Genomic DNA, 13,731 nt, shown 5'->3' with positions numbered 1-13,731 from the left:
TTAAGACCATTATTATTATTATTATTATACATGTATATTTTGTTTGTAGTTGTCGTTTCTAGGTTTTGTTTTTTCTCTTCCTGCAGGTTTAGAGGCAGACTTGTGTTCTTTCTGCAATTCTTTCTTTCCTCTACTCTTATCTCATTTCCTTTAAAATGTTTTCCCAACCTTTCTCTTTCATCTCTGTGTCCATTATATCTGAAATAAATCCAAATAAATTCCTAATAAAGTTTTAAATACATAAGAAGTGGAGCATCGTGGTGAAAGCAGTAATCCTCTGCTTGTGGAAGTAAATCTGTTGGGCTTCACTTTGACACTCAGACAACAATTATCACTGCCACACAGGAAACATAAAAAAAAAAAAGAGTTGATTTATGTGAAAATTAAAATAACATTCGAAATAAATTAACCAATCGTAAATACAACATAAATATTTTCCTTGAGTGTTTTATTTAAAATTTAAAATCTGAATCGAAGAGTCAGGACTTTAAAAAATTGGAAACCTGGATTGACAAGGAAAATCCTGATCAGTGCATCTCCAACATAACAAGACGCGACTTGAACCCGTCTCTGAAGTGGATTAAAATGACTAAAAAATGTGGGACCTATTAGGAATTTGCAGTGGAAGCTCTGCGTAAGCTTTGGGAGCAGGTTTGTGGTTGGAGCAGCGACTGGTCTGAAGGTTGCTGGGAGCTGTGGCGGCTGCTGAGGTAAGGGGGGAGACCAGCTGCCCGGGAAGCGCCCATTACGAGATGGAGCCAGAGATAAGTGCTCTCACAGGCCCCTTTTCAGAGGCATAATTAGCACACTTCTTATCTGCAGCTCAATTCACATTCACACCCGCCTGCCATGAATGGAACGTGAAAAAGAGGCAGAAATCGGAGGGAACGGTGGAGGCAGAGGGGCAAGACGGAGAGACGGGAGGGGAGGCGGGGAGGGCACGGTGGAAATCGGTTCCCAGACAAGCCGTCAATTTGGGGAGAAGGAGACAGGAGCGAGTTAATACTGCGACTGCCTTTTCTCTTTCTCCATCCTTCCAAGGAGTCTTTGAACTCTTTAACAAAAACAGTGGTTTGTGCATCAAACTGCAATTTGGTAAAACAAAGCTATCTGGGGCTATAATCATCCTAATCAGCAAGAAAAAAAACATAAAGCCTTTGCAGATATTCCGAGATTATTCCGCCCTTGGTGATCTATTTCCCCACCCGTCCTCCTCATCAGGCACAATTGTGGAAATCTCTCCAGCTCTGCCTGCGACACACACATTACCGCTAAGTCCTGGGTGCCGCAGCTTTAATTGCTTTTAATAAAGAGTTAAACTGCTGGTGTGTTTTCTCCTCGTCTGTTTCTCTGTTTCCAGCACACACAGGCTCGTATTGTTCGAGCTTTGTGAGAAGCTGACAGGGGCCCCTCATCATCATCTTACTGCGCCGAGCTAATATAAACAGGTTTGTTTGGTGTTGAAACAACGTCAACCGCTGAACTCCAAACCCACAATAAAGAAGACATGATGATGATGATGATGACGATGATGATATCTCACTGCTGCCCTGTTCTGGAGTCAAACACGTTTCACCTAAAACTTCTAGCCAACTTCACGTGACACAGTTCAATACCTGAGAGAGTTTTTATCATGGATGTTTTATAAAGAGATGTTTGCAAAGAGTTAAATTGCTACTTGATACATAAAGATTATTTAGTTTGAAACACATCTGCTGTTTGCCAGGCTGCAAACTCGCTAACACACTTTAAAATAAAGTAAAATAAGTATCTGTGTTTCCATTGACCATATAAAATTGTGCAAACTGGAATTATGAAAATAAATTCACGTAAAGTAAACACGCCCATTCTTTAGGGTTTTTCGGCTGTATCAAGATTTGTGTATTTTACAAAACTGTAATGAAAACACTTATTTCATGTGAGCAACAAACTAGTGCTACTTCTGGTGAAAACGACAAAACAGACGGCAGGAAGTAGAAGGAGGATGACTCATCAGGTAAAGAAATTCATTCACGTTTCTTATTTAATGGAAACAGAGGAACTGAAAACTTGTGTTTTTTCAGCATTAGTGGAGTATCGACAAAGTTCTGCACACATCTGTAACACAATGGCAGCTACTGAAAAACCTTCTGCTGTAATTGCTCTGAACACGATTAACGAATAAAACGACGAACACGACGGTTCCCGTGTGTCTGGGTACCTGGCTCTTGGATGCAGCCACCTTGGCGAACAGGGCCTGGGACACTTTGGCCCGCTTCATCTCCTGCTGGATCTCGTCGTAGATGGTGGAGGTGATGTTCAAGATGCAGTTCTCGGTCTTGCCGTTCCACTCGCTCGGCAGAGGCGACGGTTTTACCTGAACAAGAAACGCAAGATAAACCTGATGCAGACGTCTAAAAATGTTTAAATGTAAACTTTATTTTGTTGTGGTAAATATAAGTATATGGAGCTAAAAGGTCTATTTGTCTAGACTGATGGCACTTTAAACATGCTGACCATTAATATCTTACAAGTAACGCCTCTTGAACTCAGATTTTATGTTATAAACCAACACAAAGTAGTGCATTGGTGATGTTGCTTATTTTCCTCCAGCAATATTGGTTTGCATGTGGCCCAGAAAGTTACATTTTTATCAGATCTTCTTCTACTGCATGTTTACAGCAAACCTTATACTTTATTTTTCATGGTTTCATCGTACCACTGCTCCATAAATATGATTATCTTTTCACTACTTCAAGAGTGTCAAACTCATTTTCATGTTTCAAGATCATGAATTTCCTCAAAGGTTGTAAGCAGAATGTATCAACAGAGGTAACTAATAATTAAATATTCTAACTTTTTTCAATTAGTACTTCTAAATATTAACATTAAGGTAAATTGGTCCTATACACTTTGATAAAATAATGCATAAACACAGTATTATCATAAAATTTAATGAGTTTAGGGGACCACAGAAATGATTATGATGGGCTGGATTTGGCCTGCGAGCCTCGGGTTTGACCCATGCTCTACCTGGTGTTACTCTATCACATAAAATCCCAATAAAATACATAAAAGTTTATGTTTGTAGCGTGAAAAATGCAAAGAAAAAAACATTTAAGGGACGGGAAACTGTTCAATTTGATTTGACATGTGTAGAGCAGTGCATGAAGTCCAGCAGATGTAGAGTGAAGGATGCACTGCAAAAACAAAAACTTATCTTTAGTCCAGATTCCAATGCAAATATCACTTGAATAAAAAGAAAACTAACTTACAGGTAACTTTTCAGCAAGAAATAGGAGCTTGGTTTAAGTCACTAATTCCTTGACATTGATGAAAAACTACTTTTCTGTTGGACGATTATTTCACTTATAACCCAGGAAAAATGTTTTGCTATATTATAAAATATTGTCAGTAGAAATAGTACTTTTATATAAAAACAAAGGACTTAAAGCCAGCTCAAATATCTTGTTGAAAAGTTACTTGTATGTTAGTTTTGTTTTATTTCAAATGTGCTGAGATATTTGCAATCTTGGTAAGATTTTGAGTTTTTGCAATTTGGAGTGTGATATGGTGTCGTGTTGTGAGTTTACATGAGGCTCTGCTGATACGTTGGAACTATTAACACTGTGACAACCGAGTGTGACCCCCATCAAACTCTGACATATCTGCGTAATATTTGCTGGTGTTTCTAAATACTTTTGCTCAGAAACTGTTGTGTGTGTGTGTGTGTGTGTGCTTTGACCGTGGGTGTAATTGTGTGTTCACATTTTGCAGTGTTGCAGTTGTCGGGGTGAGTGGGTGACGCTGTGTGCTCACAGGTGAAATTCCCACTGGGATCCGGGGATTCCAGTCCTCCGGCCTCACGCTGTTGCAGTCTTCCCTCCGAGGCTGAAAACATCAAGAGCAAAAAAAAAAAGACACGGCCAAGTTTGTTCAGGCTCACATGTGGAATAATAAAAAGAAATCTGTCTGCACCAACACACACACACACACATTGGAGTGTAGATTACACCCACACTGAGAGCTGGATTGTTGCTTTGCTTAAAACCACTCTGATGTGTTGTATGAAATGTTAGTATTCTTATGTGGAGCTGGTGATTAAAAAGCAAATGCAAGTCAAGTGAAATCAAATCATTTTTAATCAGCGGCTTGTTGCATCTTGACAAAAATCCTTTGACAAGGTAACAAGCATCCTAATAAAAGCATTACCCAAGAATCATTAGCATATGAATCATTCCATACGAGGCTTTTGAAAGGAGACATGCACAGGGCTGGGTATGAGTGCAAGTGAATGGCATTCAAATAAATTATAATAACACCAACAGCGAACAACTCCTACCAAATAAGAGGCTGGGATCAAAAACATATATATTCAAGTATTTGTCTAGCTGCCTAATACGAGCCTGATGTGTTAACAACAATCCCAGAATCCTGAAATTTGTGGTGGAGATGGAATGTCTGGGCATCCCTGCCTCTTTTATCTTCTTTTACGACAGCTCGACGCGGAGCTCGTCAGTCTGAGCGGGACGATACCGTGTCAAACAAATTGTCGAGGCCTGGACGTGCAGCGACTGGCTGTGGGGGAGCCGAGCCGAGGCGTCAGCACACATGAGAGAAACATACCTCTGCATCTGTTTTTATGAGGCCAATAAAAAGCCTCCTCTGTCTCTGGCTCAATTGCCACCTTGGCTGATTTATGTGCGTGAATTCACACCGCATTGCTCCACCGGAGAGAGGCTGGCAGATGGCCAGGGTGCGCGGAGCGAGCGAGCGAGCGAACCTGCGTCTGCGGCCGTGCGCGAGAACTGATGATGAATGTCTGCGCGCTGAAGTCACGTGGGGGAAGTATACAACCCCTGGAGCGATCGGGCTGATGTGTCAACAGTATTCTGAGAGCTGTTTGAATAAGAATCACAAACCAGATGCTTTGAACTTTTTTTGTTTTTTTTAATTCATTGTCCTGACTGTTAACACTGCAGATTTACAACCAAGTAGCTGTTTTTGTGTTTTCGTCGAGTTTCTGGTTGGATGGGAATTGGTTTTCTTTAAACTCTGAACTTGTTTTGGTCTTTGTCTTTACTCTTACTGCAGATCTACCTCTGTTTTTACAAACCAGGGCTGGGAGATATAGCTTAAAAATAACATCTCCAATTTTTTCACACCAGATTAAATTAAATTTTATTCTTTTTTTTCTCACTTTCTTTTCACTTTCTGAAAATATTTTCAAAAAGTGGCTTTTATCATCTCTGCTTTGAGCAGGACTTTTTCCATTGTTTAATTGCAAGAAAAATAGTTGTAATATTAGCAGAATAAAAACACAATTTTACCCAAAGCACATCTTAAAATGACAAAAAAAGTCACTTTAATGAGACAAAAAGCTTTTATAGAGTTATCAAAATCTTTGAAATGCATTCAGTTGTTCGCATAATCATTTCAAAGTCCTGCTACTGATAATAATCCGATGCAGTTGTGTTAAAAGATGCAGTATTTCCTTATTTATAGATTATAGATTATTTGTAGACTTAAACCATAGTATAGCTTCACAAGATGCTCAGCATTCCTCATTTGAATTTTTTGTTATGTTATGTGTTGAAGTTACTGCTTCATTTTCCTAAAATTACCACTTTATTGTTGTAATTTTGTTACTTTTTCCTCATAGTTTAAAAAATAAAATAACTGCCCTGTTCGTAAACGTAACCTGAATTCAAAGTCCAAATCCAAACATGCTTGTCAAGCAAGATGGCGGCTTTGGGCTTGGAGTGCATTGGTGAACAAAAAAATCTGGATTTTTCAAAAACCAAACATTTGATGAATCAATAAAATCGATTTATCGCCCAACCTGTTACAAACTGAACTGACATGCAGAAAAGGCTTTTAAGCTAATTTATATAAAGTAACAACACTTAGCAGGTAATTTTTAGCAGTATTAGCACAAAGATCAATAACATTATTGAACAGCTGCTCTAAATTCAATAATGAATGTGCAGGGTTACGCACACCTCCAAATTGCCTAGCCTAGGTTAGGCTGTGCTGGTTGCTGGGAGACGGAAGAAATGTGATATGACCTAAAATCAACATCTTGATATGCAGAGCAGTTACGACTGGTATACTTTATATTCATGGTATGACTCCCCTGGATCGGTTTTTAGAAATTATTTTTATCGCCAATTTAATGGACTTTAAAACTACAGCATCTCAAATAAATAAAGTAAATGTGTAATTTTAGTTGTTAAAAGTTATTTAACAAATAAGCACAACTGAACAAGTTTAGAAGCCTTTGTTGGAGGGAAGATTACGCCAACAGGAAATTAATAAGTCATGAATGATCAGACCTAAATGTTGCTTTGCCTGAGTTATTCACAGACTTTTTTTTGTAGGATATGAGTTGATTTCCTCTAATTAGCTGGACAGAATTAGTTCAAAGTTTCAAAGTGTCTTTGTCTCGACTGATAACTCTGCAAAGCTACTTCTGGTTTTAAGAATCTGGTTTCATGTGCACAGAACACTTTGCAGCAGACTTTGTTTTTTACATTTTCACTTCAATAAATTGTTGTGCAAAGATTCATTATTTGGCTCTGATGCACTGCTCTGAATTCAGACAGCTGCTCAGTGTATTAATGTGAACTGCTTGAGTGCTTCTGCTCTAAAGTCCTACTCTCTTTACTAGCAAGCAGAGCACTTAAAAGGAGAGGAGGCTTGATTTTGGAGATGGAAGGGCCTTTGTCCTTCTTACTTTCCCCCCTTTCACCTGAATAAAAGCCAAATATTCTTGACAGACAGGACAGAGGACGCCTTTGTCTGCCCCCGCCACCTCCCAGACGCAGCTGACCGCGCATCAAATGCTCTTAAGTGGTAGAAAGTTGCCACATACGTCTCTCATAAAGGACACTGACTCTAAGAGAGGGTACAGAGTTGTGCTGTGGCATGCAGGGATTTGGAGAGAGGCACCGACTAAACGATGTTTGATCTTTCACGGAGCTTGTCATCACTGAGGGAAACCAAATTTTTTTCTTAGCAAGCGCCGTCTAATGCACGGCAAAAGGTCAAAATTAGCACAGGTTTTTTTTACTTCCTCCATCATTTGTGCCTGATTTTCACCTGAGTGGTGAGGGCGGGGAAGATGCGGAGCTGATTTGCATGCAGAAAGAAGGTAAAGGAAAATCAGTCATCTAAAGTTTCAGTCAAGTGTTCGATGTTAAGAAAACATCTCTGGGTGGAAACTGGATGCATACTTGCAAGAAAAACTGAGTGTGCTAATAAGCACAAAAGTAGTCAGTGTTTGTACAATAAAAATGTGCAGCCTAATGGATAACCACTTAATGCACTAGAATTTATGGGGGAACGTTCATCGTACATGTCTGGATTTGGTTTATGATAATAAAGCAAACGGCCCCCCCACAACTCTGCATACCTTTCCTCATCACTGACTGCAAGAAGACGCCTACATTAAACAGTAATAATATATCAAAACAGACAGCTTAAAGGTTTAAATAATGCGATCCTGGGTGGAGCGTGGAGGAGTGGGACGGTGGCAGCAGCGGTAGACCATCTACTCTGAACCTGGACTAAAAGGTCTGCACAGTTTTACAGCCAGGTTGGTTCAATTTAATCTAACACTGTCATTAACTATCAGTTAGATTTAAAAGATAGGACAGATAGTAGATGCTTAAATGCTGTCTAACTAAACAAAGCAAACAAGAAAAACATTCTGAGTTGGAATAAATACAAAAATTCTCAACTTAATATTACCACTATACTTGTTGCTCCATGACTTTATTAATCACAGTAATTTTCTTATGCTCTGATATAAAATAACTCCTCTCTGACTTGGATTTGGCCGAAGGAGGTTTTACTGTTCATCCGAGCGCTGATAGTTGACGTGCAGAGGCTTACTGCTGCAGCTTCCCTCCAGGCCAACATCTGGCCTTTGTTTTCCATGCTGGCCTTTTTCTGGCAGCTTCCTCTGCTCACATCTCCACAGCCACAAACATTAGCTGACAAAGCCGCTGAAGCATTGATAGAAAAGGAATCCCAAGGATTTTTCATGTCAATTCGTTTCTTTTTTTGACCACCTTTTAATGTGTAGATTTAAAAAATTCACTGTGAATTTATGGTTGGACGTTATGGGCGGGCATTTATCGTATCGTTTATCGCGTATCATTTACTGTGATAAATTTCTGATCATGATTTATTGTTGTCACAATAAATAATGTTTAAAAATACTTAAAACTGCTCGTATTGTTGGAATTGTAGTCAATATTTTTCCTCCACTGTTTGTTCAATTATTAAATGCAGTTACAGTGTGCATATTAACAATAAAAATAAAAATTATTTAAGCTACTTGTGTTGTAAAGAAGCTCATTACTCAGGACGAGTATTTATGTTTGTGGTCTATAATTGCCATAAAGTTACCTAAAAAGGAGAAGTAAATAGTTCTTATCACCACAATAGTACCACAAAATATCGTGATAAAATTTTAAACCGTATCACCCAATCCTATTGGGCAGACATAAAATCAACGCTGGAAACAATTTTTTTTCCAATAATCAATAAAATTCCCAACTTTACTGACTTTTCCAGACTCTGAAGGAACGCTATGTTCACGATTTCCTGTCCAGACACAACAGAGCCACCGGAAAATTGTCTGTATTTGGTAAAAAGTCGACTCAAGTAAATGATGAAATAATCAGTCATTAATATTTAAAAAATACATCATCAAACGGATTAAAATATAAATTTAAGTGAAAATTTTGGTATTTTAAGGACCAAAATGAAAATAAATAATTTAAGCAACAAAAAAATAATAAAATCAGGCAAAAGAAAATTTTTCCAAATCAGTTTCTTTCAATAAAAAAACGTATGAAACTTTAACAAAAACTGCAGGTGTGCGTCTGTGTCTGTTCCAGTCGAGACAGTGGGGAAGCCAGCAGGACAGAGTCTGGTACCTGAACGGGCCGGCTGGTCGGCGTGCTGATGAGGGGAGTGGAGCCCATGGCGGATGCGGCCGTGAGGCTCCGCTCCCTCTCCTCCTGATAGATGCGGTCGCGCTCGGCCTCCGGAAGCTGCAGGAAGTTCTGCATGGCGCGCAGGTTGACCAGCAGGGACTGGGACGCCGTCTTGGGGTCTTCTTCCTTACGCAGGATCTCAGACAGCAAGCCCTGAAAAAAAACAAAAAAACACCCACGGTTAAAAATTTATGTTTTTTATTCTTAAGAGAAACAGCAAAGTAGCTTTTTTCTGCAGACACCAGTTTTTATTCATATCAAAGAAAACCTCGATTCCTTTTCAGCTTCGTCTGTCCATTTACGCACCACAAAAACACTTCACTGGAACTCGTGTGTATAATACGTGTAATTTTGCACATTTTTTTTTTTTTCAGGTTGCCTTTGATAAGAGCTCAGCTATTCGCCTTGTTCAGCGGGCAATCAGTGTATCCTCTGTTTACTTTTCAATAGTGCTCAATTCCATCATTATGAGACAGCGATGACTCCATTATCGGTGATGTGTGATTGGGCCTTTTCATCAGCTCCTGGCCACACACTGTGCAAACCGACGCTGTGCTTCTCTCACCATCAATAGATGTGATTTGGTAATAAAACAAGGTGATGGGGAAACATACTCGTGTTTTTTTTTTTTTTTTTGAGTATTTAAGTCCTCTTGGACTAACCAGAGATGTCTAACAGCTAAATAAAAAAAAATCAGACGAGACACGCCTCATGTTTTCAATATTTCACTGTGAATGCATTGATCCAGACTAGCCAATCGGTTTCCTTTCTGTTACAAAACCCCCTCTAGTCTGATGCAACACAAACTACAACCTCCTCCTTTTTCTCTGCATTTTTTTTTTTTTTGGGAAACCACAAACCTAATAAATTATCCTCTACAGGCGCACTATCTGGCTAATTCCTCATATCAGACACAGATAAGACTGAGAGGAAGCTTCCTGAACTGTACAAAAACACCACTGTCTTTCTCTCCCATGTGACTTTTTAAAGTGAGCGCTGTACGTTCAGCTTGATCGTTATCAGTCGACTTAATGCTCCCCGTTATATGCAACACCTTCAAAGCAAAGACAAATTGAAGGAATAGTTTGGATGATGTGTTATCAACAGCAGATTATTGCCAGGAGGAGAAACTGAGCACAAGTCAAGGCAAGACGGATGATCATTTTCTAAAGTTGCCATTAAATTAAGTCACTAATGTCAGGAGACTGAAGTTGTTGAACTGTGTTTATGAAGTTGAAATCATTTGATGGCTCTGTTTCTTTGTTTTAGAGGTTTTACTCCAGATAACAATTAATCAATTACTAAAATATTCAAATAACTGATCAAACACGATTAATCGGATTAATCATTTCAGCCCCAACGTAACCAACAGGACGCATAGAAAACAGACCAACTCGCGTGATAATCTAGTAAATTCTGGGTTTTGTCCTCACCTGGGTTCTGTTGAAGGCCACCCGGGCAAAGACGGCCTGCGAGATGCCGGCCCGCTTCAGCTCGTCCCTCACCCACTGGTAGATCTCAGAGGAAACCTCCGTGTTGGAGCCCACCTGAGGCTCCAGTGGCTTGGTGTGGGAGTTGCGGTTCACAGGCGGGTGGTTGAGGTACTGCTGCGACAACGACTGCTGCGCCAGCAGCCGGTTCACCGCGTACTGCTGGTTGAGGATCTGCGCCATCACGAGCTGCTGGTTCACCAGCTGGGGGCTGATGGGCGTGGACACCAACCCCGGATGGTGCAGGCCGGGGAGCTGCGGCTGCCGGCCGCCCGTTTGGCCGCTGTGCGGGGGAGCGTGTGGCAGCGGCGGCACCGGTGAAGACGGCGTCTGCTCTGCGGTGCTGCCAGGGATGGGCTGCTGCTGGGAGAAACCCAGGTGGTTGTGGTTGTGGTTGGAGCCGGGAGGGGACAGATCCGACAGGCTGTCCATCTCCGCTGGAGAAAGAAGGGAAATAGAAAACACAAGCCAAACTCATCATTATGGCTGCAACTAAGGACTTTTTAGTAATCGATTATTCTGGCGACTGATTGATTAATCGGATAAAAACCCAAAACGCCATTCCTGAAATGTAAATATGAACAATGTTCTTATAAATATTTCGCAGTGATTAATCACAGCGCCAGAGTGTGATTAATTTGATTAAACCTCTTGATCAACTGAGAGCACTACATATCTAGCATAACTTTTTAATGTTTTCATCAATAACTTAAAACAAGCTGAAAAGTTTACTTGTCACTTTTGTCTTATTCTGTGTAGGGTTGCAAATAACTATTATATCAGTATATTATTATTCTATCAATTATGATTATTCTATCAAAGTGGCACATTCTGTTGATTTAACCATTAAATATTTTTTTAAATATTAGAAATACATTGAAAGATGCAAATGGACAATTTAATTCCTTTTTCAAGTAAGAAAATAAACATTTTCTTGCCTAAAATGCAGCAACATTTCATTCATTTGGTGCAAAAGAGCTAAAATAATATTTCTAACATCAACATGTAGAAGCTCAGCCCTTACTTCTTGACTTATCAATGCAGTGCGGATCTATTCTTTAGATTAACCAGTTAATAACTGAGTAGGGAGATTTTTTTTAGGAGGTATTTTATCTTTACAGAATTTGAACCAGACTACTTGAGGAGTTTCGTTTAGAACATTTTTACAAAAGTTTTTTTTTTTAATAATTGCGAAACGTATAGATTTTTACTTTGAACTAGATGTTCTTTCAGCAAAAGGCCTTTTTTTTTTACAGTGCATATCCCATTTAAAAATTTATCGATTACTAAATTAGTTGACGATTATTTCAACAATCAATTCAAAATGATTCATATAATTATTTTGTGTTTATTTGTAAGCATGACAGGAAAAACAAGCTTAAACAAACTAGTTTTATGTTTTTTAAGAGAATCAGCAGGTCAAACCTTTAAAAGAAAAAAAAAACAAAAAGGAAAAATCAGTATCAGTCTGTAAAATCCGGATTATTACATCTCTAACTATGACCATAGATTCTAATCCGGGGAAACAGACAGACCTGGTCTGCACCGGATCAAATTATTGCCTGGGGTCAAAGCTTGGCTGATCGTTAACATTCTTGGTTTTGCTCTTTATGGGGAGGCAATACAATCAGGAGCTTTGAAAAGAAAACTGTTAAAACCAAAATACCAACCAAAAGATACAGTAAGTCTGTGTTTTTTTGGTTTTTTTCCCCTTCAAAGGGCTCTTCATCGACGAGTGGATATGCCACAGCTGGTTATCCGGCTTAAAAAGAAAAAGATGCAACCGCTGATAAAAGAGCCTCATTGTGTTTGACCTGTGTGTCTCATGCCTTCAGAATTAAGTTCAGAATGTGTTTGGCCTCGTGGAAAAAAAAAAAAGAGAGATCGCACACAGACAGTGGAGCATGTGTGTGTCTGACTGGGATTTATGTTGTAAATGCATGCTTAATTCTAAAATAAGGAACACACGCTGGCCAATGTGACAATTTTAGGGATGGATGGTGTAAATATAAATGTGAAAAACAGAGACAGAATAAACATCAGTGCATGTAGAAACCACCTCGTTTTAATGATCTTCACCTTCCACCGTTTAAGTGAACCGAAATTAAATGTTTTCGCTGTCATTTGAAGGCATTTTCGGAGATTTCTGTGGTGTCTCTTCTTTCGGGAATCTTTAAGTCCATAATGGCTGCTGGGGAATATTTTAAGACTTGTTTAAATGATGTGCTAAGAGGATGAAAACAATGATTTAACATTCAAAGTGCTACCCACAGAGAAGTGAATAAGCAGCTGGAATAGTTTTTAGGTTGCAGAGGATTTTTTTTCTCATCTTCTGTGCCGAACGAGTGAGGGGGAAGCATTCAAGGATTCATCCGCGCGGCGATGCTAACTCCTCGGAAGTGGGCTGCGGCCTCCACATCGTATGGGATTAATGTTAAAGATTTGGATATTTTTCCCCCTCCTTTGATAGAGCAAAATGTTTCAGCAGATGGAAGATTATCTGCATGGCCGTTTTCCAAAAAAATATTGATAATCGTGTCTGAGGTGCTTGCTCTATAACTGTCAGGATGCAGAAAACCACCGTCCAAGACAGGTCTATTGAGCCTTTTTTTAACAAATGATGTGGAGTGGAGGGGTGACGAGGATAAAACAAGAACAAAACAACAAAAAAATGTTGGTAATAATCACATCTTTTCTCATAATCCCTGGCATTCCTTGGCTCTGATGGTATGACATGCCTATTCACTCCTATATGAATGTGTGTGTGTGCATATGCTTGCACATGCAGACTGCTGGGGGGCATGCTCACAACACACAAACAGAGGCACATGGAGGTATTTCCATGCAAATTGAAAAGAGTAGGGGTGACAGAAGAGCATGGCAGGCCCTGGGAGGAAAAAAACAAAAAAAAAAACGGCTGCCACAGAAGCGGGAGTCCTCATGTGGAATCCTGCCACAAAAGAGTCCCGGATTAAACACACAATGGGAATGGAATGTGAGCTGAGGGAGAGAGCATGTGTGTGTGTCTATGTGTGTGTTTGACAGAGTGAATGAAAAAGGGATTGACCCAACTCTCACTTTTACGTTGGCTTTCCTAAGGATCGGGAACTTTATTCAATAACCAGGAACGTTAACCAAAGCACAGATAAACAACTTCGTTTCTCAGTTTAGCTGCGTTTTTCCAGCAGATTCCTCTCCACATGTTGCCAAAGATCAACCCAATTAGATGGACTCTGCCGCAAGCCTGTGGTGGA

At 39.7% G+C, this 13,731-nt stretch overlaps 1 protein-coding gene across 7 annotated transcripts in view; it reads right to left on the bottom strand.

Annotated features, from left to right (window-relative positions):
* The window catches only part of satb1b (SATB homeobox 1b), an 81,768-nt gene that overhangs the window by 24,320 nt on the left and 43,717 nt on the right, over nt 1-13,731 (bottom strand). For 6 of the 7 annotated variants that reach the window (XM_088013746.1, XM_088013747.1, XM_088013743.1 and 3 more), the window contains 4 exons: nt 10,421-10,914; nt 8,928-9,140; nt 3,748-3,870; nt 2,201-2,356 (listed from right to left, as the gene is read on the bottom strand). In XM_088013746.1, coding sequence (XP_087869872.1) covers nt 2,201-2,356; nt 3,748-3,870; nt 8,928-9,140; nt 10,421-10,914 — 986 coding nt within the window. The remainder of the gene's footprint in view (nt 1-2,200; nt 2,357-3,747; nt 3,871-8,927; nt 9,141-10,420; nt 10,915-13,731) is intronic. The other variant, XM_088013744.1, reaches the window with a different exon arrangement.

The sequence above is a fragment of the Poecilia mexicana genome, unplaced genomic scaffold (genome assembly GCF_051168715.1).
Source record: "Poecilia mexicana isolate PSO_F unplaced genomic scaffold, ASM5116871v1 scaffold_16, whole genome shotgun sequence".
Lineage (NCBI taxonomy): Eukaryota > Metazoa > Chordata > Actinopteri > Cyprinodontiformes > Poeciliidae > Poecilia > Poecilia mexicana.
This window is presented reverse-complemented; position numbering and strand designations above follow the sequence as displayed.